This window comes from Cokeromyces recurvatus, assembly GCF_025118155.1.
Source record: "Cokeromyces recurvatus strain NRRL 2243 chromosome Unknown BX663scaffold_40, whole genome shotgun sequence".
Taxonomy (NCBI): Eukaryota; Fungi; Mucoromycota; class Mucoromycetes; order Mucorales; family Mucoraceae; genus Cokeromyces; species Cokeromyces recurvatus.
In genome coordinates, this window is record NW_026251426.1 from 146691 (window position 1) to 173623 (window position 26933).

The 26933-nt window shown below is 29.2% G+C and overlaps 8 protein-coding genes and 1 non-coding gene across 9 annotated transcripts; 3 read left to right on the forward strand and 6 right to left on the reverse strand.

Moving 5' to 3' along the window:
• Window positions 1-9: 9 nt before the first annotated feature.
• On the reverse strand, window positions 10-741 carry BX663DRAFT_259803 (uncharacterized protein). Its single transcript, XM_051521902.1, has 2 exons — window positions 645-741; window positions 10-552 (listed from the first exon to the last, which is right to left on the reverse strand). Exon 2 carries the CDS (start codon window positions 544-546, stop codon window positions 58-60), a length of 489 nt encoding a protein of 162 aa, XP_051378472.1. The 5' UTR covers window positions 547-552; window positions 645-741; the 3' UTR covers window positions 10-57.
• Window positions 742-755: 14 nt separating this feature from the next.
• On the reverse strand, window positions 756-1340 carry BX663DRAFT_524932 (uncharacterized protein; the record flags this gene model as incomplete). Its single annotated transcript, XM_051529694.1, has 2 exons — window positions 1186-1340; window positions 756-1127 (listed from the first exon to the last, which is right to left on the reverse strand). Coding segments are annotated over exons 1-2 (227 nt in total), but the record flags the coding sequence as incomplete, so codon positions are not given.
• A 69-nt stretch (window positions 1341-1409) lies between these two features.
• On the forward strand, window positions 1410-7768 carry BX663DRAFT_443110 (phosphatidylserine decarboxylase-domain-containing protein; the record flags this gene model as incomplete). Its single annotated transcript, XM_051523553.1, has 12 exons — window positions 1410-1593; window positions 1652-1763; window positions 1817-1895; window positions 3669-3803; window positions 3938-4057; window positions 4111-4345; window positions 4502-4626; window positions 4783-4958; window positions 5024-5253; window positions 5330-5460; window positions 6537-6602; window positions 6671-7768. 12 exons carry the CDS (start codon window positions 1410-1412, stop codon window positions 7766-7768), a joined length of 2691 nt encoding a protein of 896 aa, XP_051378474.1.
• Window positions 7769-7896: 128 nt separating this feature from the next.
• On the forward strand, window positions 7897-8646 carry BX663DRAFT_524943 (uncharacterized protein). Its single transcript, XM_051529695.1, has one exon. It carries the CDS (start codon window positions 7939-7941, stop codon window positions 8335-8337), a length of 399 nt encoding a protein of 132 aa, XP_051378475.1. The 5' UTR covers window positions 7897-7938; the 3' UTR covers window positions 8338-8646.
• On the reverse strand, window positions 8477-8751 carry BX663DRAFT_555854 (uncharacterized protein; the record flags this gene model as incomplete). Its single annotated transcript, XM_051531666.1, has 2 exons — window positions 8477-8662; window positions 8728-8751. 2 exons carry the CDS (start codon window positions 8749-8751, stop codon window positions 8477-8479), a joined length of 210 nt encoding a protein of 69 aa, XP_051378476.1.
• Window positions 8752-10640: 1889 nt separating this feature from the next.
• On the reverse strand, window positions 10641-10712 carry BX663DRAFT_t129. The gene has a single exon. It is a non-coding gene; the product is annotated as a tRNA-Asp (tRNA).
• A 3616-nt stretch (window positions 10713-14328) lies between these two features.
• Window positions 14329-17843, reverse strand: BX663DRAFT_524950 (Muniscin C-terminal mu homology domain-containing protein). Its single transcript, XM_051529696.1, has 13 exons — window positions 17658-17843; window positions 17455-17549; window positions 17297-17377; window positions 17085-17235; window positions 16972-17034; window positions 16776-16877; window positions 16622-16720; window positions 16237-16489; window positions 15866-16179; window positions 15681-15808; window positions 15491-15602; window positions 15371-15417; window positions 14329-15305 (listed from the first exon to the last, which is right to left on the reverse strand). The coding sequence occupies exons 1-13, from the start codon at window positions 17703-17705 to the stop codon at window positions 14402-14404; spliced, it is 2397 nt and encodes a 798-aa protein (XP_051378477.1). The 5' UTR covers window positions 17706-17843; the 3' UTR covers window positions 14329-14401.
• A 183-nt stretch (window positions 17844-18026) lies between these two features.
• On the reverse strand, window positions 18027-19892 carry BX663DRAFT_524953 (uncharacterized protein; the record flags this gene model as incomplete). The annotated part of the gene is made up of 1 exon (XM_051529697.1): window positions 18027-19892. A coding segment is annotated over exon 1 (1631 nt), but the record flags the coding sequence as incomplete, so codon positions are not given.
• Window positions 19893-24230: 4338 nt separating this feature from the next.
• On the forward strand, window positions 24231-26649 carry BX663DRAFT_555857 (glycoside hydrolase superfamily; the record flags this gene model as incomplete). The annotated part of the gene is made up of 5 exons (XM_051531667.1): window positions 24231-24344; window positions 24426-24615; window positions 24709-24926; window positions 25001-25367; window positions 25466-26649. The coding sequence occupies 5 exons, from the start codon at window positions 24231-24233 to the stop codon at window positions 26647-26649; spliced, it is 2073 nt and encodes a 690-aa protein (XP_051378479.1).
• Between the last annotated feature and the right edge of the window lie 284 nt (window positions 26650-26933).

Consider the following 26933-nt stretch of genomic DNA (forward strand, 5'->3'; position numbering starts at 1 on the left):
TAAACATAAGAAATAAAAAGTGAAAAAAAAAAAAGTTTAATAATTAATGGACTTTATTTATTTAATTAAATATCCGCAATATGACATTATTAAGATAGTAAAGAATAAGCTGGGTCCTATTTCCTTAATAGCACCGCTTACTTCTGTAGCTGTAGTTGTAGCTGCATTAGTAGTAGTAGTAGTAGCTGTATTTGCAGCATTATTACTACTAGTGGCGCTACCGACTGCGGCAGTTGTCGTGGAAACGGGAATTGTCATGGAAGTAGTAGTAGTAGTAGTCATATCAGTCGCTGTTGTATTGTTAGCCGAGTCAGGATTGAAATTACAGATAGCCTTTTTTGAACCAGGACAGCAAACATCATCAATAATTCGACAATTATCTGCACAATGAGAAGGGCAAGCGGGGTCTTCACGCTTTAATAAACCCGCTGTAGCAGAGGGGCATAATGACATGGCACAAACAATCTCAGGAGCAGCAGAATTGGATTCACTAGATTGACTAGCTACCAAACCAATAAATAAAAGTAACAATATTCCAATTTTCATGTTTAGCTTGAAGAAAAAAAAAAAGGAAAAGAAGAAATAGATATAAAAAAATATTAGTGTAATTTGCTTTATATTTTTTTTTTATTTTAAAACGTTACACATGATATTACTCTTTCTGCTTGAATTTGCCTTTTTCATATTGCAAGCCTATTAACTCTCTAAATTTAAATTTTGTGTAATGCTCTTTCTCATAATCCCATGCTAGTAAATTTTAGTAATATACAAAACAAGCATCTTTTTTCTTTTCATATTATTGTACTATTAATTAAAGATATAATAACTTGTCTTAAACATATACATATTCTGTAGTTTTTTTAATATGTTTTCTCTTTTATTATGTTGGTTTATATAAAAAATAGGTTCTTATCGCTTCATTACACCTTTTTTTTTTTTTTAAATCATTCATAATTTACAAGAATTAAAATAAATAATTTTGTCTAATTACTATTTATGAGAACTTTGCTTTTTTTTCCATTCCAAATATTCCATTGAATGAGTAGGCTTTGTTTGGGGTATCACGTTTAATGGAGGTCCAGCAAACCATAACACAGGTCCTTCTGCTTGTCGTTTGAATGAAGCATCTGTAGTATTCCATAAATAACTATTATTTAACACATTTTTTTTTTAATATTTCTATACCTAGTTCTGGCTGTTTTGTTGATTGCATTTGGGCTTGTTGTGAAGGCATTTGTGTATATGGATAAGAATACGGCTGTTGTGGCTGCATCCACATCTTTAGATCGTTTAATAATAATAAAAAAAAAAAAAAAAAAAAAAAAAAAAAAAATTAAAAACCAGTTATAAATCAAAAATTATCCTTTTTTTATTAAAAAAAATTTTTATTTTTTTTTTTTTTTTAAACGATGGGACGAAAGCAGACAACTAGAAATCAGTTGGATGAGGAAATCGAAATTCAAGAAGGACAAGTATATGCTCGTTCTTTAGGACCAAGAGGCAATCATCAACATGAAGTCGAATTTATTGACGGGTCAAAAAAATTAGTGACCCTACCACCTCGATTTAGAAATGTTGTTTGGTTAAAGCGAGGTAATTATAGGAATTAATAATAATGATAAGAAGAAAAGTTAAACCCTTTATGAAATAGGTCATTATGTTATTGTTGATCCTAGTGTTGGTGTATCTGAAAAAGTAGCAGGAGAGATTGTTCATGTACTTTTCCCAAAACATATAAAAGAATTAAAAGCAGCAGATAAATGGTAAATCTAAAATAGATCATTTATTGTCAATATTCTTATAGTATATATAATAGGCCTGTTGAATTTGATAATGAACCAGTGATAAAGTCAGTAGAAAACGAATATATAGATAACAGTGATGATGACTTGTTTGTAAATAATAATAGACCCATAATGTCAGATACGGAATCCTCTTCAAGTGAAGAAGAGTAATTAGGCAAATTACCTAATTTGTAATTAATAAATATGAATCTGTAATAATAAGAATTGTGTAATTCTATCTCTCTTTTTTTTTTCTTTTTTTTCTTTTTTTTTTCTTCTTTTTTTTACATAAGAGCATCACTCAACAAAATTCATCAGCACCTAATGTCTCATAAGCATATGTATTAATTGGAAAAGAAGTACCATTGCCTTGCCTATATAATAAAATGATTAATTACAACAATAGATAGCCATTACATATATTTACGTTTGCTTATTATAATGTATTGGTATCATCTTGCTCCATAATGGTCCTTTTCCAAGTACTTGTTCCATGTTCTTTCGTGTTCCAATATCCCATGGATTAAAATATTTACTTCTCATTACATCTCTTCTTCCCAATCTATAGTTTGTTTTCTCATAAAATTCAATAGTTGTTCGATTCTTGATTAACTGTCGGGTATGAAATAGAGTGAAGGGCACTAGAAATAAGCCAAAGATACCTGACAAAAACACAAGCACTGCCCAATGCACGAATGTTACTATACTGACCGTCATTACTCTATTCAGTTGACTAAGGAGAGCTGGTAAACTAGTTATAAATAAAAAAAGGCAATAGAAAGTAGCATATACTAAAAAGAGATAAAAGAATTTATGATTTCCAAAGCCAACACAGTTGTTAATCCAAGGACAGTGATGGTCCATTCGAAGAACACAGCGTTTACAAAGTCGACAATGGTGTGTTCGGTCATATTTTTCGACTTGACATTTTTGACAAAAGCGTTTATTACCATCTCTCTTAACAGTAATAGGCAACATAGGGTGATTATCTGATAATTTATCATCATCATCGTGATCCAATAATAGGCCTACTCTATCTTCTCCATCTTGTTTATCTAAGTCAATCGTATATCCAGGTGATGTTTGACAAACAGCCCAATAGCTCCAAATACATAAAATAAATAGAAGATGGTAAACGAATAAATAAAAGCAACCTATAGATAATGACAATAATAAGGAAGGAAGGAAGGAAGGAAGAAAGAGAGAGGATAATTATAACTTTTTTTTTTACCTTGAATAATATGACCTTCTTGAATAAGACTAAGACATAAGTGTACATTATAAGCCCAATAACTCCATAGAAATATAATGCTTAATAAGATTACTGGTGATGCATTCACAATTCTCATAACCCATTGTTGAATTGTCGAACAAGATGGACATTTCATTTTAAAGACAATAAAATAGACTTTTTTTTTTTATAGAATCATAGAATAAATAAAAGGCTGTCGGAATATAAATTTAGAATACATCTACATATTGTTTAAAAGAACAATAAGTGTTCCTTTTCCTTCCATGTTCCATATTTTTTACATGTATTTATGCTTTAAAAAAAAAGAGAAATTGGCTGTTATTATAACAGCTGCATAAGGAGCCTTTTTTTTTTTTTCTTGTTGAAGCATAATGTAATTAAAAAAACAAAAAAAAGTCAGATAAATTTTCTGAAAGATCGCGTCGCGGAACTTGATTAATTTATAACTTTTATTTTTTTCGCGTTATACATTAACGCATTTTTTTTTTTTTTTTTAAACAAATTAGATCATTCAAAAATAAGAACATTAATCTCATCTTAAATCATGTCAAACCAAGCGTAATTCTTTTTCATCTTATTTTATTTAATATTAAATTTGCTTTTATGACTAATCTTCTTTCGTTAGACTACAGTTTTGCAGTACACCAACAGACGATCATAATATCTTGGAGCGATCTCCTTCAACTTACGATGATCTCGCATTACTCAAAGATCAACTATTGATTAAAAAATATAACTACACACAGCAATATGCTAACATGTATTTTGTAAGACTGCTCAAATTACGACAAACACTATTAAAAGTGGCTTCTGAGAAATGGGACTCCCTGCCAGGTAAAGTAGCATTATCTATTTTATATATGTATTGTATACTTCTTCTTCTGATTCTTCTCTATTAGAGAAACCTCGTTATGTTAAAAAGATTCTGGACGTAAAGCCAGGCGAATTATGCTACATGTTCGGCACAATCTATCTTGAAATGCCCGAAAAACCTAATGTCATGAAAAATTTAGAAGATGAGGTACATGAAATTATAAACTTTACAACAAAATCATGAACTCATCCATAAATTAGGATTCGATCGTTAGACCAGATACACCTACTAAATATAGGAGTGATGATGATGTAATTTCGTTAGAAGATGAGTCAGGGCGTGTCGAAATTAAGGGAATGTGTCTTAATAGAGAGTTTTTAGTGACGGGTATGGTAATAGGTATCTTGGGTAAAGAAGTGTCGACAGATGCATTTGATGTTATTGATATTTGTTTACCTGGTATGCCTGAACAAGACCCGATACCCCAAACACCAGGTAAAAAAAAAAAAAATGAAGAATTTATAAAAAAATAAAGCTATACTATGCTCACCATATTTCATTTAGCTGATAAATCTCCTAAATTTGTGGCTCTCTTATCGGGGCTCAATCTTGGCTCAGAAGAAGAGTTAGACATGCGTTCACAGTTATTAGCAGAATTTTTAGCAGGCGAGTTAGGTAGTCTAGAAGATGAAATATCAAGCTCGCAGATATCAAGAGTTATTATTGCTGGTAATTCTCTGACGAAATCTACAAACAAAAAGTCGTTAAATTCTATAGTCGTAAATATTATTTTATTTTATTTTATTTTTTTTGGACATAAGAAATAAGCAGTAACCATTTGCTAATGTATATACATTTTTTTTTTATAGAAAAAAAAATATGGTTATGATGCATCAACGTTTAACGCTTCACCTATGTTACAACTTGACGAGTTACTAGAAGATATTTGCTGCTCAGTAGATCTAGATATCATGGCAGGGCCACAAGATCCTGCACCTATTCATTTTCCTCAACAGCCTATGCATCCTTCTATGTTTAAAAACTCACATCGACTTACCACCTTTCATACTGTGACTAATCCTTATTGGTGTCAAGTAGATGGTATTAAGTAAGATTCATATAAGGCTTATTTTATTAGAATGCATATATTTAAAACTATCATTTTTTTTTTAGATTCTTGGGTACTTCAGGTCAAAATATAGATGATATTTACAAATATGTGGATTCTGAGGATCGTTTAAAGATGGCAGAGATTTGTATGTATTGGAGACATATGGCCCCAACAGCACCAGATACACTATGGGCTCATCCTTTTGAAGACAGAGATCCCTTTGTAATTGAAACATGTCCTCATGTTTATTTTATTGGTAATCAACCTCAATTTGAAGATAGTCTTATACAAGGTAAAGATATCTTTATATGTATATATATGTATGTATATATCTAATTTTATTTTATATGCTTATTGTTTTGTTTTAGGTCCTGAGGGTCAGAAGGTGAGAGTGATATTAGTGCCTTCCTTTTCGAAAACTGGTATTATAGTTCTCGTTAATTTAAAAACATTAGAGTGTAGTACGATTCAGATTAGTGATAAGGGTCTTCGACTTGATGTTATGGATGAATCTTAAAAAAATAATAATAAAAAAAAAATACTTCACTAAAAAGTAAACTTATACGATTAAACTTTTTTTTTATCGGGAATTACGTGTTGGCATAAACAAATAGTGTTTAAGAATTAAAGAAAAAGAAAAGGTATTGGTATTACTTATTATATGTAAGTAAATAGGAATATTAAATGTGATAAATATATCTATATATATGAATATGTATGAGTAATAAAAAAAAAAAAAGGCAAATGGCATATAATCTTCAGGAAGATAAAATGAAAATAAAAAAAAACAAAAAAAAACTCCCTTTAAGCATATTCGTTTGCGGCTTGTATGAAAAGAAAAGATATATTTATAGAGGGAGAGTTTAGAGAAAGTTACCTTATAAATATTAAAAACAGTTAAATAAACACATTAAAAATTTATAGCAATTGCAAAGAAAACCCCCTTTTCATAAACATTTCCTAGCTAAAACATCTTGAATTGTCATTATATTCTCTAGTCGAGATAGCGGCGCTATCAAAAAAAAAAAAAAAAAAAAAAAAATATACCCGTAAATTAGCAATATTAAGGATTAAAACTGTAGTAGCCGCTATCGCCACTTCTTCTTTTCTGGTGGAGATTAGTACTTTTTATCTTCGTTATATCAGGTCCTAGCATCATTTTTATTGGTCAAAAGATTTGAACTTGTTTGAATTTCTAGTACAAATTCTTCCGCAGACCCCCCCTCCCTTCCTTCTCCACTCTTATTAAAACAAACTTTTCTACTATTATTTATTTTTGACATGCTCGTCAGATCGCGGATATTCTCAAGGCAAACAAGCATACGATTATGTCATATTCGACAACAGCGATTAATTTGTCAAAGACAATCATTTCATTCCTCCAGAATTAGACAACAACGTCAAAAACCATTATTTAGTAAGCCTATACGCACATATATAGATGACTTTATAGTTAATTCATTAACTTTGTTTTTTTTCGAATTAGATCAAGTAGTTGATAGTTGGAACAATACAAAAATAAAATGGTACCCTATCCCTGTTGCTCTTGGTCTAAGTGTTATTGCCTTTATTCAGTATCGTCGAGTCATCGCACGTGAATCTCAAACAGAACCAAAATATGTGGTAACTGGGCCATGGCAGGTAACATAACGTTTGTTAACTTTTTTTTTTTACTATAATGAAACTCATCATTTATATTTTATTATCAGGTCCATTTAGCAGCTGTTTTACCATTAAGGACTATATCACGCTTATGGGGAGCGTTTAACTCTTTCACCATACCTACCCCTTTACGTCCCTTTGGTTATAAACTTTATAGCTGGATATTTGGTTGTAATTTAGATGAAATGAAGAATCCTGATTTGTATAGCTATCGTAACCTGTCTGAATTCTTTTATCGTGAGCTCAAGGAGGGGGCAAGACCAATTGATGAGGAAGCTGTATTGGTGTCCCCATCAGATGGCAAAGTATTACACTTTGGTATAGTGCATGGACAAGAGATAGAGCAGATCAAAGGCGTTACATACAAATTAGACGCTCTTTTAGGAAATGATGTGAAGATACCCCCTGCAGCTAATGATGCTATCTTGGGCAATATGCCTCACTACGTTGATGAAGAAGAATTCGCTAATGTAAACGGTATTGAATATTCATTAAATGATATCATGATTCAAGGTTCTGCTCAAAAGACTCAATCTAGTGTAGGCCCCGATGGTCTCGCACGCTCGGAGGAGACAAACGGGACTGATAAATATGCCCTCATCCGTCTTGCTGACGTTGAGCCTACCACCCCATCTAAAGCCGTTAAACCAGGTCATGCTCTATTTTTTTGTGTTGTCTATCTAGCACCTGGCGACTATCATCGTTTCCACTCACCTACTAACTGGGTCGTTCAGACGCGTCGTCATTTTGCTGGTGAACTCTTTAGCGTATCTCCTTACTTTGTCAAACTCTTACAAAATCTGTTTGTATTAAATGAAAGAGTGGCATTACTAGGTAAGTGGCGTTATGGCTTCTTTTCAATGATACCCGTAGGTGCAACAAATGTTGGATCAATCAAGATCAACTTTGACGAAGCACTTAAAACAAATCGTAAAGAAGATTTACCAATGGGAACCTACACTGAAGTAACCTATAAGAGAGCTAGTAGAATACTGGGTGGCAAAGCATTAAAGTATGGTGAAGAGATTGGTGGTTTTTATTTAGGTTCCACGGTCGTTTTGGTGTTTGAAGCACCCGAGACATTTAGATTTGCAGTAACAGAAGGACAAAAGATTAAAATGGGAGAAGCAATGGGATATGTATAAATAAAAAAAAAAAAAAAAAATAATAAGGAGGGAAGATCCCTTTTTTTTTTTTAAGTTTAAATTGTGGGTGTGTGTTTTGGAATCAATTTTGTGTATGTGTATGTAATTTCTTTCTTTTTTTTTTTTTTTTTTTTTTTTTGCTTTATACGTATATACATATTTATAACAACATGACTTCATATTGGTACTCTACAAATGGCCTAAGTCATCGACGTTTATCTAATAGTCATTTGACAGTTTTAGATCAAGCTTATGAACAACATGCACGCATTCAAATTTATGATGATGAAATGTTTGGAGAAAATGTTATTGCCATTGCTAATCCTTATCAAGGCACAATGACAGCAGGAGATCTTCATTTCGGATTATATAGACAACCACCTATGTGGCACATGAGTAATATGAGTTTGGATACACTAATATTCATGGATACAGAGGCGCTCAACAGCGGCCATAAAGAAGAAAATAATGCAGCTATTCAATCTGACGGTAAACCCAAGTATAACTTTATGATTCAAAAAAAGATGGTATCTTTGGAAGAAAACTGTATTTGTTGCATAATTAGTTGATTTTGATTTTTGATTTTTTCATTATATATTATAATAAAGAATAACAAATGTTATAATGTATAATTTGGATTTCATAAATAAGGAGTATTTTTTCGAAGAAGAAGATGATAATGCAGTATATTAAGACATTTGATTTGGATCATTCACTCTGAGATCGAGATGGTTGACCGCCTGCTTGTTCACAACGATAATAACGTTCGCATCCTTTTAGGCAAAGATCTTTCGCAGTACCATAATTGTATCCTTCTTGACAATCAGTCTCTCGACCCTGACATTCTGCAATTACAATGGGCCATGCATAAGGCGGTATATCAGGAACATAATTCTACATACATAGAGTTACTACGATTTATCTCCTTTTATATATAGATATATTAAAAGTAGGTATACCTGGCAAACGTATCCCCATGTCATTGTTTCTCTTATGCAAAAACTTTTAATAAAAAAAAAGTAGATGAGGCACTCAATGACATGATTCGTATTATACTTTTTTTAAAATTAATGTTGATTGTTTGCATTCGCTCTATAATATGTATTAAATTTTCTGTAAAGAAAAAAATTCGTTTGTATTGCTTATACTTTGCAAAACTCTTCTTGTTGTGTACATATCATTTCTCGTTCAGACATATTTAAATCTGTAATTTTCCATGCTGTAATAGGCAAACCAACTAAAATGGAATATAATTATAATGTTATATATTTTATATCATATATACTATCATATACAATATGTGAGTGATTTGATAATATCTTGTCTTCTTGATTATTAAATTCACCTAAATTATTGAATATTTTTGTAGTAGAATATGCAAAAGCTGTTGTTATAATGTAAATGCATAAAATATAAATAAATACCACAAGAAAAACACATGCAGATTATATCGTTATAAAAAAAAAATATTCTTTTTTTTTAATAGAAAGAAGGAGGTATATATATTTATATACATATACATATTTATATAATATGACATGCTCCTTTAACTTATCAGAACTTTTTTTTTCTTATTCATTATACAAGCTTCTGCTAGTAAAAATATCAGATAAGTTAGAGAGAGAAATAAAAGGAAGTTGACACCCTTATAACAATGGTATGTAACATACTAATAAAATAAGAAGCTAAAACCAGAAGGTACTTTTATAACGTAGCTTTTTTTTTTCCGGCCAAAATCAATAATGAATGTTGTATTCCAGCTATTGTACCAGCTTTAATCGCAACAATTCATGTTACTAATACATATATATATGATCTAATCTTCCTATCTACGCATGTCATTCAGACGTAGGCACTAACAAACATCTATAGCTTTTATTTTTAAAAAAAAACAATATTAGGAAATGCATCATCACTAGTAGTTATATACAAGTATACTCCTAGATTAACATATACTTGAACATTTTTAATTAACATGAAGGATAATCTATACAAAATTCTATTTTATTGGATGAATGTTTTGTATTCTTAATAACTAACATAACAACTCAGAGAAGTATATCTTACATAATGATATATTTGAAATAATATATACATAAATACTTATACATATAAATACTCTTTAATAATAATAAAATAAAACGATAGTTAAAATATTCAGTTAAGCTCGTGAATAATCAGTATTTGATTAATCATTTAAAGTCTTATTTTTATTGTTAAAAATACATCAATGATAGCCTTATAAATTTAACTCTAATAGGTACTATTGACAGTAATGAGGCTTACACTTCTCAGCTACGTATTTATTTTATATAATAAGTAAACATCATCATATGTCTAAAAGTTTACAAGTTTATATTATATATTTCGATACTTATAATAGAATTAAAAACAACAACAACAAGATAACCGTGTCAGATATGAATCTAATGATAATTTAATTAATATACTAGTATCGTAATGAAACTATCTTTCACTTACAATCACCTCAAACAATTATACACCATTATAATTATTAGCTAAGATATATGAAGGATAATGCTATAGGGCAAAAATAATAAGTAACTTACTGTTGTTACGGATAGATAATAAAGTTTCTAATTAATAGCTTGGGATATTTATGTGTATATTTATATTTACAACTAATAAATTCACAAACGATAATAATAATACTGTATCTTTACTTTCTCTATATTTTATGAAAAATATAAAATGACAGTGTATATTCATTACTGTGTTAGGTATACAGGAGCTTTCCTTTTTTTTTTTTTTTTTTTTTTTTAAATATCATCACCTAATTTAAAAATAAAAGACAAAGCAAAAATCATCATACAGGTTTATTAAAAAAAACAAAAAGAAAATAAAAAAAGAACTCTCCGGCGGGGAATTGAACCCCGGTCTCCCGCGTGACAGGCGGGGATACTCACCACTATACTACCGAAGACTCGCTTGAGTTGTCAATTTAAATAGTAAATATAAACCCGATTCAACTCTCTGTGGTCACTACAAGTAATGAGTATATCTTGTAAAAAATATAATACAGGATATAATCAAATTTTAGCAGTGATTTTTAAATGTTATTATTTTGATCACTTTTTATTAAAAAATGTTTAAATAAAAATAATATTATATTTTGGAGGTTATAATAGTATTCATGTATCCAAAAAAAAGTATATCTCTACTGCCATTTTCTATCATTTTATTTAATTTTTAATTTTACAGCTATTTTGGCTGTAGACCAGGAATTTCCTTTATCCGGCATTTCCGCCAATAAAATTACATAAAATGAAAAAAAAATAAAAATTGCGGATTCTGAAAAAGTACTTTAACATTTTTTTTATTTATTTTTCATTTTTTTTTATTCCCCACAAATTTTATATGCGTAACTTTAATTATAGGCTTATAAAATGTAAATTACATTTCAATAATGTAAAATACATTGCAATTGTTTCAAATCATACTTGATGTTTTTTTTTCTCACTCAAGTTTTTACCAAAAAAAAAATAGTACACGTAATATAATAAAAATATGTATTATAATTATATAAATAAAATAAAGAATTTTTATTATATGTAAATAAAAAAAAGATGTTTAATTAAATTGCATTCAATCTAATCTATTTTGCATTTCAATTAGATCGTGTAATGTGTTGATTTATTAATTGACTTTAATTTTGAAATGAAGAAAAAAAAAACTAATTGCGAATGTAAATTAAAGCAATTCCATTATTAGTGATTATATACATTCGTTTACAATTAGTGAATTTAGAGAAAAATAAAAACAAGATTTAGCAATTATATAATTAATGTAGTTGTGTTCATTTCAATTAAATTCCTTTTTTTTTTTAAAAAAAAAAAATTCAAATTTAATCCCCCCTAGTAAAATTATTTTATATTTTACTTTTTTTATTCTTTATTTAACAATGACCAACATTACCGACATTGACAAATGCAAATGTTCTGCAATCAGCTCAAAAAAAAAAGCCCTAAAGACTTTACTATATATTTTCAAGAGGTAATTACTACAATTACAAGAGTAATGACATCTCCATTGTTTAATGAAGATGACATTGGTAAATGAATTAACACATGTAATTAACAATTCTCAAATATTTTTAGTAAAGGATATTATTGTTCAAAGTAACAGAAATTTTGAAAGGTAAAAGATAAAAAGTTAGTGCAAAAAATATAAATGTATTGCTAAGACTTTTTACATTGTAATATAGAGTTTGCTGCTATTCAATAATTTAGTTCATTTTATTTCAATAGCGGACCAAAAAAAATTTTTTTTTAAAAAAAAAAGAGGTAATCACATCCTTTTTTCCTTTTTTTTCATTTTTTAATACATTCGTTAAACTACAATTTTTTTATTGGAAAAGATGTTTATTCTAATATTGATAGCTATTACTCTTTTTTATATATGTATTTAAATTATAGGTCTTTGTTGATTATTTCAAATTGTAAGTATTTACATTATTTTGAAAATATATGTATCTTTTTTTTAATTTTTCTCTTTTCTTAAATCAAAAACAACTAAAATGAAACAATTAAATAGGTATGTGTTGGTCTTTATTATGCAGTAGCAATATTTGATTCAGATCCGCAACAAAGACTTGTATTATTTATCTATTGAAAAAAGGTATATAAAATAACACCTTTATCTTTAACTATTTCAATATGTGTATTGATAATTCTTTATATAACAGGGAGGTCAAGTACAAGTGTACATCATTCTAATGTAACATTGAAAGGTATAGTGTGGGAAAAAAATAATAATACCCGAGATTTAACTAATATTCTTTTCTCTGCAGCACAAACATAGGTCTAGCCTTTTGTATTTTTTTTTTTTTGGTAAATATGATATTTCTATACTTTATCATATGTTGGCTTTTATTAATTATTTATTCTATTAATAGTGTATGCTTCTTTTGTAAATGGAATACTTTTCTGTTGATCACTTCAATTGCTACTATTTTTTGTTTTTGTTCTGTATGATAATCCTTGCAATCTCTGTGTTCTTTTTCTTTTTTTTTCTTTTCCCCAAAGGGTTCTTTAATCAATGGCCATGTTATCAATAGAATATATATTCAAGGTAAGTGTAATATTTTACATGTAATGCTTATAGCATACTCTTTTATTATTATATCATTTTATTATATAATTTTATTATTATTATTATTATTTGATATGTACCAATTTTTTATGTAATAAATAAATAAAAAAAAAGTAAATAAAAAGCCACATTTTTTGTAAACAATGTATTTAATAATGTCCAATAAAGAAAGGCAATAAAGAAGCCTATTTAATATAAACAAAGCCTAAAAGGGAATAAAATACCATCTATATAACCCAATAATGTATAACCATGTTTTGATGAGTCATGAAGCATAAAGCCAATGATAAACAACATGGTATGTAAAATATTAGCAAATGAAAAGCAATTATAAAGTACAGGATTTAATCAAAACTTGTAAAAAACAGTACATGAAATATATAAACCCTGTGTGTATCTTGTAGAAAAAAGTACAAGAAATGTTCAAAACTTGTATATATCCTGTAGAAAAAGTGCAAGATTTGTTTATATCTTGGTTATATCTTGTATGATTTTGAGGCAGGATTTATACATATCTTGTACATATATCTTGCACATACAAGAAATGTCTAATTCTTGTAGTACATGATATAGTGCAAGATATAATCAAATCCTGTGTTATATCTTGTAAAAAATATACTCAGATGATTGCAGTGTTAACCGGTAAGTCAAAATAAAATAAAATTTAAAGAAGATGTTTATTTAAAAGACAAGATCAAAGATAATGTTTATTTCATTCACATCAAAATCGTATTTATACTAAATAAAATATTGTAAAATATTATCTAAGTATGAACGTGTTCCAATAAGATTTGAACAAATATTAAAAGCCTTAAAGAAGTCTTTACGTGTTAACATGTTTCACTTTGGACCCTGTTTTTACGTAACCTTTTGTTATTGGTAATGGGCTTGAATTTCATTTTCCGCTTGGCTTCTTTCCTTAGACGAACATCTACTTCTAATGGTACATCTTCATAAGTATTATCAGGCTCGACATGGAAATAAATTTTTTATTATATTCATAGACGGTTTCTAATAAAATTAGCCAATCAAATTGCTTGAAATTTGTGACGTTTAATTTGTATCGTAATTATTGAAAGTAAGTCTATAGAGTATTTGGAATTTCATTTATTTTTATATGTAAAGATTTAAAAATAATGACAATGAACATTTTCTTAATTTTATAAAAAGGCTTCAAAGAAACAATTTGTTTTTGCTTTCTCGCTTATCGACTATTTTGACGTAATTTACATATTAGAAATAAATAAAAAAAAGCTACCTTCGTTAGACTTCAAACAAAATCCTGCAACTTTACACACCTATAATACATACATATTTATACATATGTAGTGTTATTAAAATTATGACACTTTCATATTTCACTCCCATAAATAATAACAGAGGATTTTATTTAGACTTTTATAATTTTATCCTTTATTAAATAAAATTAATAAAGTGAAAACATTTTTTTTTTTTTTTGTAATAATATATAATTAAAATTAACCATTATTTATTATACCTTATTAAAAGAATTAAAATAAATTAAACCTCGGCAATATATTTGCCTGCTTTCATAATTTTAGTTACATTGCAAATTTTAGCCCAATACAAAACAGGATCTACACCTTGTTCTAAAGTCAAATCAGTCAATAGTTGACCTTCCACTTCAAATCGGGCAGCAATTGGCTGAGGAGATGCTTGTTGAAGTGTTATAAATTGTGCCTTAATTACTAACTCATTTTCAGGAACATCGTTACTGATTTGACCAATATGCCACCCCATTCTCTTCTGCGATAAAATGAGCTCACCTGTAGGGATACTTGAAGCATTTTGAACATCACTTGTTATAGAAGTAGCGAAAATAACGTTGCTCATTGTTGAAATATTAATATTTTTATGATATTTAACTAGTAAACGACTTTTATCGAGGTCACATTTCCACATAGGTTTTATGATGAGCGGTAAATAGTCATTATTTAACCTTGTTTGATATTTTATGCACATAACATGCTCATTCACTCCTTCTTTGTCATAAAACAAATGTGTATTGATTTTGAAAATAGTATCATTCACACTATATCCATCCAATACATCAACATAGTCTGTTGTCTCAATGGATTCTAATCTTTCATTACAATTAAGCTTGAAGCAAATTGGTATCTCACTTTCTGTGGGCCCTTTATACTGAATGCTAATTTTCCCCCAAACAAGAATATTTTCTGATATACCTCCCTTAGAAAGAGCATGTATTGTTTCCGTAACATTAACATCAATTGAAGGCACCTCATGCACTACTTCATCTAATTTTTCTTGGCTTGCTTCAAATGGATTAAATAAAGCTGAGGATGAGGTTGATATTATTGGTGTTTCATTCACACTAGACTTATCACTTTGAGAAAGTGGCTGAACTTGCTCAGCAACAGAATATAATTGAGTTGTCCTTATTCTATTACATATGTTATGAAAAGAATAGATCATAGTATATATATGTGTATATAGTAATAGACTTACTCCCTTCGACCACGAGGCTTCCTTGTACTTAATCCAGCTACATTTTTCTAAAAATAATACACATACATACAAACATTTAATTATCATTATCATTATCATTACTATTGTTATTTGTTTTACTTCTTTTAATAAGGTGGAAACTCGTGTAAGGGCAACAGCAGATTGTGAAGCATCATTCTCTTTTATAGTTTCATTTTTAATGTCTACTCGTATACGTGGATTGCTAAATAAACTATCATTATTTTCAGGAAGTTAGAGCTAAATATTAGAATCATTCTTCCTATCAAAAAAAAAAAAAAGGATAGCTTACCTTCCACCTTCGGAACTCACATCCTCTGTATCTATCAATGAATCATTAGTTGTATTTGTATCGCCCATCCAAATTTCACGATTGGGTGGAGGAATAGAATAACCTTCTTCATCAACTACAATTAGAGGCTATTCAAATAGAGATGTTAGATCATTTTTATTCATGAGTTATGTTATAATACATACTGGCTGTGATGAATGTATGTCAGTAAAACTGTTATTTTTTTCAAGTGATGAGTTAGATAAGGTTGCACTAGTATTATTATCTCCTATATTGTGTTCATTGGGCCCTTTGCTTGACATGTTATCATTATCATGGTATTCTGCTGCTGTACTATGTGTATTAGTTGAACGAATACTGATGGATCCAGCCATATTTTCCTCATTATTAGGAACATGCGGGTATTCTGAAGTTTTCTCAAAACACGTATTATACTCATTCTGTGAATTATTAGGAGATGACTTTGTCTTACGTCTCATTGAGACAAATGATGAAAGAACTACACACCCATATTTAGTCTTACTTACTTTTCATAAATATATGTATATTCAAGTACTTACATCTCTTTTTCTCTTTTTTGTAAATGATGCAGATGAGGAGGTGAGTTTTGATACTTTCAAGCTCGTGCTTGAAACTGAGGGTTCTGGAACAATATTAATTAATTGGTTGCTATTTTCAGTTAATGGCTCTATAATGGTTGGATTATTATAACTCATATTGCTATTAGGATGAGTGTGATGCGTACAGAATGCATCTATTTCGTCATTCACACTTAAGCTGGTTTCAACTGCTATACTACTCTCTGCTAACTATCAATTTATAATTAATAACTAACATCAATAAATAAATAAATGAAAAAGAATGAAATGATAGATACAGATTATGTAATAACTAAACGTATGCACTAGTCTTATCCCTTTTTATTATTGTTATTCTATTACCTTAATAATCTTTTCAGCGCGAGATTTTTGTATATATTCGAACTTAGAAATCATGTTTTTTAAATTCTCTAATCTAAATTCATCGATATTTTGATGTTTCTAGTAATAGTATTTAGTCTGTATTATTAAAGTATTTTATTAGTTGTTATAATACCTTTAAATATTCTGGAGCATCTCTATTCCATTCTGCTAATTTCTTTTCTTGCTGCTTCATGTATTCAGCAACTTTTCCTTCACTTTTAGTACTTTTCTTGTGCTATTTAATTAAAATCATTATATTAATTTGTGTGTGTATGTTTTTTTTTTTTTTTTTTTTTTTTTTTTTTTTTTTTTGGTATAATATATTTTACTTTTTGGATTTTATTTTCCAAATCATCATATCCTCGAGCAATTTTTTGAAGATGACTATTTAGCTTGATACAATTCTATTAATATTTGCATTTATAAACATAACGATTATTACCTCATGTGTATCAGTATAGTCAGGATTATTGAGAATAGACATTTTTAATGGTTTTTCAATTTGTTCAGTAACTATTGTGGAATATTCACTATGAATAGTAGCTAGTTGAGAAAGCTCATTATGAAGAGTTTCCCATATTGGTAAAAATGTTCTATAAATAATATTCATCAGTTATTTTTTTTTGGATACTGTTTAATCAGATTTTCTTTTACCCTAAAGCTGATTTGTTTGAAATATAATTTTTCTTCATTAATTTTGCAATACTTTTAGCATATGCATCTTCAATTTGTGCTCTATAAATATGTGTATATGAATATATAAGTTGCTTAATAGATATTACATTCTTTGTTATATTTTTTTTTCTCTATACCTGTCCTTAAAGTATTCCGCAAATTCTTCATTTAACTTCAAGGCAGATAATAAGCGAGCATGCGGGGAATCAATCCCATTCCTGGGATAAGCAGTCTATACGTATAAATATATATGTATATGTATCTTATATGATTAGCTACACTGCTGTTCGTAATAGTATATTGGAAATATGTATATAAGCATACGCTTAATTTGCCTTACAATAAATGTACTGACATAAGAGCTTTTTTCTTTAATCCCAATTGTCATGATAATTTAGAATGGAAGAGAAAAAGAAAAAATAAAATAAAATTCTGTAAATATATTTAAAAGGAGAGAAGAGGGAATGGAATGGGAGAAGAAAATAACAGTGGTGAAGAAGAAGAAAAAAGAAGAAAAAAAAAAAAGGGCCTTAATAAATAATTTAGCCAACCAATTTCTTCGATTTGTGAGAATGGTGTACAAAGTTTCATGCTTTCTACATGCGTAAACAAATCTTGATAAAATATGTGCAAATGAATAAACTAAGATACTTTATTATAAAATGAAAAGAATTAATACAATCTACAAGTTCTTTTTTTTTTCCTTTTTTTTTTTTTGGAACTTCTTCTAATAATCTTTGAACATATTTTATAAAAAAGGTGAAGTTCCACGAGGAAAATTGCACAAAAAAAAAATAGTTTGTATAAGCTGACTCTCATATTTAGGCAGAATAATGATCCTGTTAAATCAAATTATTAGTTATTATTTGTATTCTGTTGCAAATTCATGTCAGTATTAGATGGATATATAGGAACAGGTGGAAGTAGTTGAATAGCAGCTAAATAACTTGGTGGCTCATCTACAATTGTTTCATAGTCAGGTAAAGCAGGTACACTGCCTTCTTTATATTCTTCTCTTGATGTCACAATAATTGGAACACTTAAATGACATTCATAAGCTCCTTCTTCAAGATCACGATGAAATTTAAAAGGGTTGAAATGATGATGCATTGTAAGTGAATGACCTAAATGTCGATCTATTTGGCAATTGTCATCATCATTGTTATTTACTTCTGACGAACCCACTTCATTCTCTCTGAATCTATTGTTTCCTCGAAGAAGTTCTTCATGTAGCTTTAAATTAGATACTTTTACAGTATTTGTTTGAAATGCATTCATTTGCTCCAAAGATGTAGAAACAGAATATGAGGATGACAAAGAATCACTCGATGTTGAATCAAAGGACGTCTCTGATAATGAAGATGAACGGCTTAATGAGGGTGAAGAAGAATGTTCTGTGTTGAATCTCATATTAATTGGGGAGACAACAGACAGTGAACTTGAGCTATTGTGTTGTTTCAAGGATAAATGAGTTAAAAATGATTTCCCACCATTATTTATACTAGTATCATTAGTGTCCGTTGACTTTTTTTTTGATACAATATGATTAGTGCTTATGATCATTCGAATAACTAAAAAGTGGCGAACGATGATAAGACTTGCACTATTATCTGTATGAACACGAGGATAAAGTCGAAATATAGCATTATAATTATGTAATTCGGTTGGATTATATTCTGGATGTTTTGAAGGAAAGAACGTGCTGCAACCCAGTGGATACCGAACTTCATCACAATAGGAGGCTTGATTGATTAAAGAGCTTTTACCTGTTGTTCTATATTTTATTTTTTCTTGAAGACCACAAGTTACCATTTTGAGTGAATATTTTGTGGGATCCTTTAGCTGAATATTAAGTCCTAATGCTAATAATCCACCTTCACAATAAACCATAGACGGCGCAGTGGCAGAATATGTAACGATGTCAGGGTGCATTTTCCCATGTATTACTTGTGTATCTCGAGCTAAAGGATCAAGGTTATTCATTAAGCATCTACGAATAATGACAGGACATGCCGTATGAATATCTGGGGTGAACATACTTCGAGTAGCGGTTGCGCTCAACTCATATTCAATAGATCCATATTTTCCTTTAAAAGTTTGTGGAATAGTTGGTGGAATATTAAATGAAAATGGAAATTTATATGTTCCTGGTTCAAATTCAGTTGATTTTAGAGCATGTTCATTACCAGTACTGTCAGCTATTTCATTAAAATGAACAATTCGTTTCTTATATATACTACGGCTCTCTGATCCATCAGGGGTAGGTACACCCATACTATTTGTAGTTCTAAAACTGACTTGACATATTCCTGTTAAAGTTGTATCAAGTGCTTTTATTTTTATATGATGATGTACATTTAAAAGTAATTCGCCATTTAATGAGCATCCTTCAGATACATCATGAGCAAACCCTCGTAAAATACCCCGAAAATCTGGATTAATTTTTAAAGTTAACGAAGCGTCTTCAGATTTATGTAGTGTTTTTATCATAGTTTAATAAAAAGAAATAATAATAAAGAAAATGATGCTATATTATAATTTATTTTTGTCTTTTAATGTTAATGGGTTATGTTTCTTTTTTTTTTTTTTTTTTTTTTTTTTTTTTTTTTTTGGTTTGTTTTGTTTTGCATAGTATATATACTCTAAATATTTTGAATTTGAAACTATCAAATTTCCCTTATTTTCCCATGTTTTCTACAAAGACAGAAAAATATACGAGTAATCCCTGACTGTGTCTTGATTCAATAAATTTAAATAATTCTAGACGTCAAATACTAATTATGAAGTATATTTGATGAATAAACTGTCATAGGCCATAGTTTGAAAGAACAATAGGGCATTTGGTTTATTTGCTTAACATTTATGCCGCCTTATTATTTTAATTGATAATCATCTTTTGCTCCGATTGATTCGATTTGTAACCTCAATAAAAAAAAAAAAAAAAAAAAAAAAAAAAAAAAAAAAAAAAAAAAAAAAAAAAAAACTAATTAATTTGAAAGTATGTTAATTCAATCATGTTACAGAAGTATTACCTTCATTGATACATACTTGATCTAATATGGGGATATTTATTCGAAGTTTTCTTACCAAACAAATTATATAAAATGACGTGTGTGTGTGTGTGTTTTTTTCTTCCCTAAAGCATTTATTTATTTTTATCTTTTTGCATAAAATAATAAACTGGGAAAAAATTGGTAACTTATTTTATAATTCTACAAATGCAACTTATTATTCCTAAGGTTATTATCACTTAGAAAAGCTGCCAAATATACATTTTAAAGCTCTAAGAGTCTATTAAGAAATAATAGTAATTAGTACTCTTAAGGAACTCTGGTGCATATTAGTTTCAATAAAAAGTGAGTATGAGCTCATATGACAGCCAACGATTATCTTTAAAGAACAAGTGTAGTGTCTAAGATAGACTCTTTAATTATTTCATTTATACACAAACTCGAAAATAGTTTACCAATAAATAAACGCATATCTTTTACATAATCAAAAGAATACATTCAAACCACTTTGTATGGGTCAATAAAATAATATATTCAAAGAAAATGATAACTAATGATGATTCTTAAAAAATCTATAAACAGTTATTAGTGCCTATGTCTGTATTGTATACTTAAGCATGAAGGTTAAATTATTTTAATATAAAATAGCTATACTTGAAGCTAGTACTACAACTGTAAGATAACAATAATGTTAACTTTATTGTATACTTGATTGATGGTAATCTAGTCTTTATAATAGCACACTTACATAGTTTAGAGATATTAATTTTTACTTAAGCTTGTAGGTTTATACTCGGGAAAAAATGTGTCACAACATTGAAGAAAGAGATGTACCTTGGATATTTAAACTTCGATATTATACTGCAAGTCAACGAGGTAAATGTAGGTAATAATATATATATATATATATTGTAGATATATGCTCTCAAAAGTAGAATACTGAAATTCAGAAGAAAGAATATCAACAAAAAATCATTAAAAAAAAAGGATACAAATACGTTCTATATCGTTAAGTCTATGATATCAATTATAAATGTACTTGATTAAAAAAAAATTAAATAAAAGAATAGTTCATTATAAAAGATGACTATAAAATCTTTGACAGTTGTAATGTTATGGATGCTAGTAATAAGATTCAGAATATAAAACATTGTTTATGCCTCTTAAACAAGAAGATGAACTAGCATCACATATTTAAGAAGCATGTATGATTATTCCTTCAAAGTATTATTTGGGATAGGTTCAGAATACTGCTTCTTATAGGGATAAATATTTACAAATTGAAGCTGTCCAAGGATAATGGTCTCAGCATTTACATATTCTAACTTCGTCTTAAAAGAATGAAAGAATATTTCTAATTTTTTGAAAATAAAAATAAACATGCTTAAAAATAAGTTTTATACACCCCCGAAAGGAAACAAATCTTCCTAAATTATCTTAGTTACAAACATTATTAGTCCCTGTTCTTGACTTAAAAATATTAATTCCATTTACATCCTTGTCATCTTGAATGAAAAGATGCTCTGCTCTTTATTTCAAATATTTATCTGTCTATCATATCACTTTAATAAATGATCCTGTCCTTTACTACCTATGACACGATCTAATCGAGGCTAATATCTCTATTGGTTACCTCATGATCGTTCATTATAGCGCCCTTATCACCCATATCAGTTGTTTAATAAAGCTCATCTCATATATTGTCGACATGTATCACAAAATGCAACAAATAATTAAAAATGTCCCTTCCTTCTTTCTCAAAAGCTTTTGTCTAAAAAAAAAAAAAAATTCTATTACCATATTAACTTCTCCATATTTTGGTGTATATTAGTCCTCCATAGGTTCTTTATTAATTAAGATGAATTGCTTAGCCAACAACTCTATTCCTCCTCTTCCAAATCCAAGCTCAACCATGATGGAATAACCACTCAAATTCTCTTCTTAACAGTTCCTTCCTTTATTTTTTATTTCTTACTTTTTATTCTTATTTTTTTATTTTTTGAGCTGACTAGGGCAATTCAGCAATTCTATAAATTACGTGCCCATTGATCAAGTTATTTTTTTTTATTCTTTAATAATATGTTCCTACAACTAGAATGTAAATTAACCATTATTTCCATTAACTCTTAGACTATAGAGTAATTAGATACTAGCCAAAACGAATGTATTTGACGAATTATCGGCTATTATTCTTGATTTTTAGTAAAAGCAATACTCCATTTGGCTAAAAAGCTTACAATGTATGGAAAGATGTTTATTTTCTGAGCTTAATGCATTTTTTATTTTATCAATATGACTAAAGATATACTATTCGCTCAGTTACTGCCTTATATTCAATCTTCATTTACGACCTTTTAAACAGCAGTTTTGACAATTTCTCCTAGACAATTTTTGTCAATACCAAGAAGGCACTAATCTCTGTACTTTTATCAGTTTCATTTGCTAAGGATCCTATCTTCTGCCTACTTCTGTCCCGTAGTGATCAAAACTGTGCTCTCCTATGACAGTTTGACTAGTTGACAAACCTAAAAAAAAAAACAAAACAAAACAAAAACTGTCCCCTTTCACTGTCCATTTATCTTGATCAATATTGAATATCGAGTATGATTATTCATATCTGTCCTATACTATTAATGATCCATCTATTATTTCTTCCTAACATATCTCGACATTGTAAATCTATATGTCTTTAATAAAACTTTGTATTGTTCCATTTCAGTTCTTTTACTTTTATTACTATTCATAAAATGGATTTCTTAGTTCGGTACATGATACATTCTCCTACAACTTCTCCCCTCATGAATCAAGACGATATTTACTTGATTGTTTATGGACTGAATAATACAATAACACAACTTCAGTTTTCTTTCTTTTTTTTATTTTGTATTTCTTAAAGGAGTTTTTGGATGTTGTAATTTTCAATTTTACTAAAGGCACTATGTGTTTGCAGCAATCATAATAAAATTGTGCCATTTAATGGTATTATTGACTTAAACATGTATGATTTCTAGGGGAGGAGAGAGGAGTTTGAATCCTTGATGTAATAAATAAATTGTGCTTCTTCCAAAAACAGAAATTTCTACTATTCACGTCATAATGCAAGATAAAACGAAAAGGGATCTACCTGGTTTCTATCGAGGTTATTTATTTATTATTAAATTGTCTAATACAGTTAATATATTATGGTTCAAAAACAAAAAACAAAAACAAACTAAGTCATGAGTATTCGTCAGTGCATGCATTCATATTATTTTATTTCATTTTTTTTTCCAAGAAGAAGAAGAAAAAAAAAAGAGGCTTATATGCAGACGATCATTATGTTATATTCAAGTAGAATGAAATGAATCTATTGCTATGACTTATCAAGTAGCCTTCATTTTCATATTATTTGAAACTAACGTGATTATTAATAGATTAAATGGCTATAATTCCTCTATAAAGTAAATGAAAAATAAATCATTTTTTAAACACAGAAAAAAAAAAAAAGCTAAATCATTAAAAGCTATTACCAAGAAAGAAAAGAGAATTAATTTATACTATTTAATATTCAAATATAATTAAATTGGTTATCATAGACAAAGAATAAAAGAAGAATTTCTTATTAGTTGAAATCTATGTATAATTATTGTATGAATGATGAGAAGCAACATAGAATACTTTCTATTTCTATTTCTATTTCTGTTTTGTTTTGTTCTTGTACATCATAAAACGTTTTTATCAGCATGTGCTGAGTTAAACATTTTATTTATTATTGCCCTTTTTACCAAATAACAGTAATTTCAAGAAAGTATATAAAAAGTGGAAGCAAAGATGATCCATTTTTTTTTCGTCATTAAAACTATATCTTTATTTCTTTTCTCTTTACGAGATACAACCTTTATTCATTCGTTATACAAATTTTCATGTTATTCTCTACTAGTAACCTTCTGGCTACTTTAGCATTTACTCTTTTGGCTACTATCGGTGCCCAAGCTGGATTTATCGATAAACCTAGTGTGGTTACTTATTGGGGTCAAGTAAGTAATCGATGCATATAAATATACATGTATATATATTTTATTTATAACATCTTGTTTTTTTTTCCTCTATGCTATTAGAACTCTAGAGGTGGTCCTAATACTCAAAAGCCTCTCTCACACTATTGTGATGATAGTTCAGATATTATTATCATGGCATTTGTACTTGATTTCCATGATGGAAGCCTTCCTTTACTTAATCTGGCTAATGCTTGTAATGGACCCACTTTTCCAGGAACACAGCTTCTTGATTGTCCCACTGTTGGTGAAGGTACTTTTTTCTTTGTCTTTATTTTTTTTAATATTATGTATATTTTGTTTATCTGATCTCCCTTCTAATTTTTTTTTTTTTTTTATTTCACAGATATTAAAACTTGTCAAAGTCGAGGCAAAACTGTATTGATGTCTCTTGGTGGTGCAGCTGGTATTTATGGTTTTTCAAATGATGCTGATGCTGAGGCTTTTGCTGATACGCTTTGGAATGTTTTTGGAGGAGGACAAAGCTCTACTCGTCCATTTGGCGATGCTGTCTTAGATGGCTTTGATCTTGATATTGAAGGCGGTGGACCTACTGGTTATACTGTAAGTTTTTATACCCATAGCCATATATATGTATTTATAATTTATTCATTTTTTTTTTTTTTGAAATCAAATAGGCTTTGATTAAAAGACTGCGTAAACATTTTGCTAGTGATGACTCAAAAAATTATTATATTACTGGTGCTCCTCAATGTCCATACCCTGATGCTATGTTGGGTGAGGCTTTAAATTCAGCCTATTTTGATGCCGTTAATGTTCAATTCTATAACAACTATTGTTCTGCTACTGGTAGTAATTTCAACTTTGATACTTGGAATACCTGGGCCAAGGATGTGTCTCTTAATAAGGATGTTAAAATTTTAATGGGTATTCCTGGTTCAAGACAAGCCGCAGGTAGTGGCTATGTTCCCTACGATACTCTTAAATCTGTTGTTGAAGATGTATATAATACTTATCCAAGCTTTGGTGGTGTCACAATTTGGGGTAATTTCTTAAATTATTATATAGAATGATGCTGAAAAAAAGGAACTTACCTTTCATCTTTCTTTTTCTCTTTCTCTCTCTCTCTATTTTTTTTTTAGATGCTTCTGCTTCTTATGGTAATACAGAAGTTTATCCAAGTTATCAAGACGCTGTTGCCGACATGATCCACAATCTTAAACCTAGCTCACATCACAAAACTAAGACTACAACCTCAGCTATGACTACAACTACAACTACAACTACTACCGCTATTTCTACTTCTGTTTCTACCACAACTAAAAGCAAGCATAAGACAACTAAGCATAAGACAACTAAGCATAAGAAGAGCAAGCATAAGAAGAGCAAGCATAAGAAGAGCAAGCATAAGAAGAGCAAGCATAAGAAGAGCAAGCATGAGAAGAGCAAGCATGAGAAGAGCAAGCATAAGAAGGGCAAGCATGAGAAGAGCAAGCATAAGAAGGGCAAGCATGAGAAGAGCAAACATGAGAAGACTAAGCACGAAAAGACTAAGCATAAGACTAAGCATAAGACTGAAACAACTTTGTATACCAGCACTACTACTGCATCACCAACCCAATATACAACAACAACAACAACAACGACTAGCCCATCTTCTACTGGAACATCTTCAAGCCATAGTACATGTATTAGAAATGGTGATCCTTGTTCTACTGAAGGTGAACTTGCTTGTTCTGGTGATTCATTTGCTACATGTGATCATGGTGCCTGGGTTCTTCGTTCTTGTCCTCGTACTCTTACTTGTTTCTCCACAACGAATGGTCTTTCTATTTACTGTGGTCAAGGAACAAGTGGAAATACATGCTCTGTTGCATCTCCTACAGATATTATGTCACAGACTCTCAATTCAAACAATTTTGCTGATAATTTTATCAACGATGTTAAGAAGCATCATAGAAAGGGAAAGAGCTCCAAGAAGTCCAAGAACCTTGTTGGTCCAACTGCTAAACCTTATAAAAATGAACGTCTAATTGCTGAATTTTCTGTTGTTCAAGCTAAAAACGGACACTTTGAGGCTCTTATTAATGCTCGTCGTCTCGAACAAAATTCTTTTGGCCAGAACGTTTTTGTTCAATTTAAGGTCAACAATAAGATTAAGATTACTAGTGTTAAACACGGTCATGTCACTCAGAATGGTAATCAAGTTAAGATCCGATACTATAATGGTAACAAGGAAACTATGGGAGCTATTATTAGTATGGAAGGTACATATTCAACAGGTGTCTTCATTGCGCCAAACGTGAATAGCATGAAATTCTCTTAAATCTACATATATTTTTCTTTTTTCTTTCCCCCCCTTTTTTTTTTTTTTTCGTCTGGTTACGAAATAGTTATTTTATTTATATTTTTTAAAAATACTTTCAATAAAGATATACCATTTTTATACATAAATTATGTTTCTTTATCTTAAGAATTTTTTTTTTTTTTTTTTTTTTTTTTTTTTTTTTTTTTTTTTTTAAATCAGAGAGGTAATACCCTAAAATTATCTTTTAAAATTATTCAATCAGAGTTTTCATTAATTTTAATAAATATTTACATGTATACAAC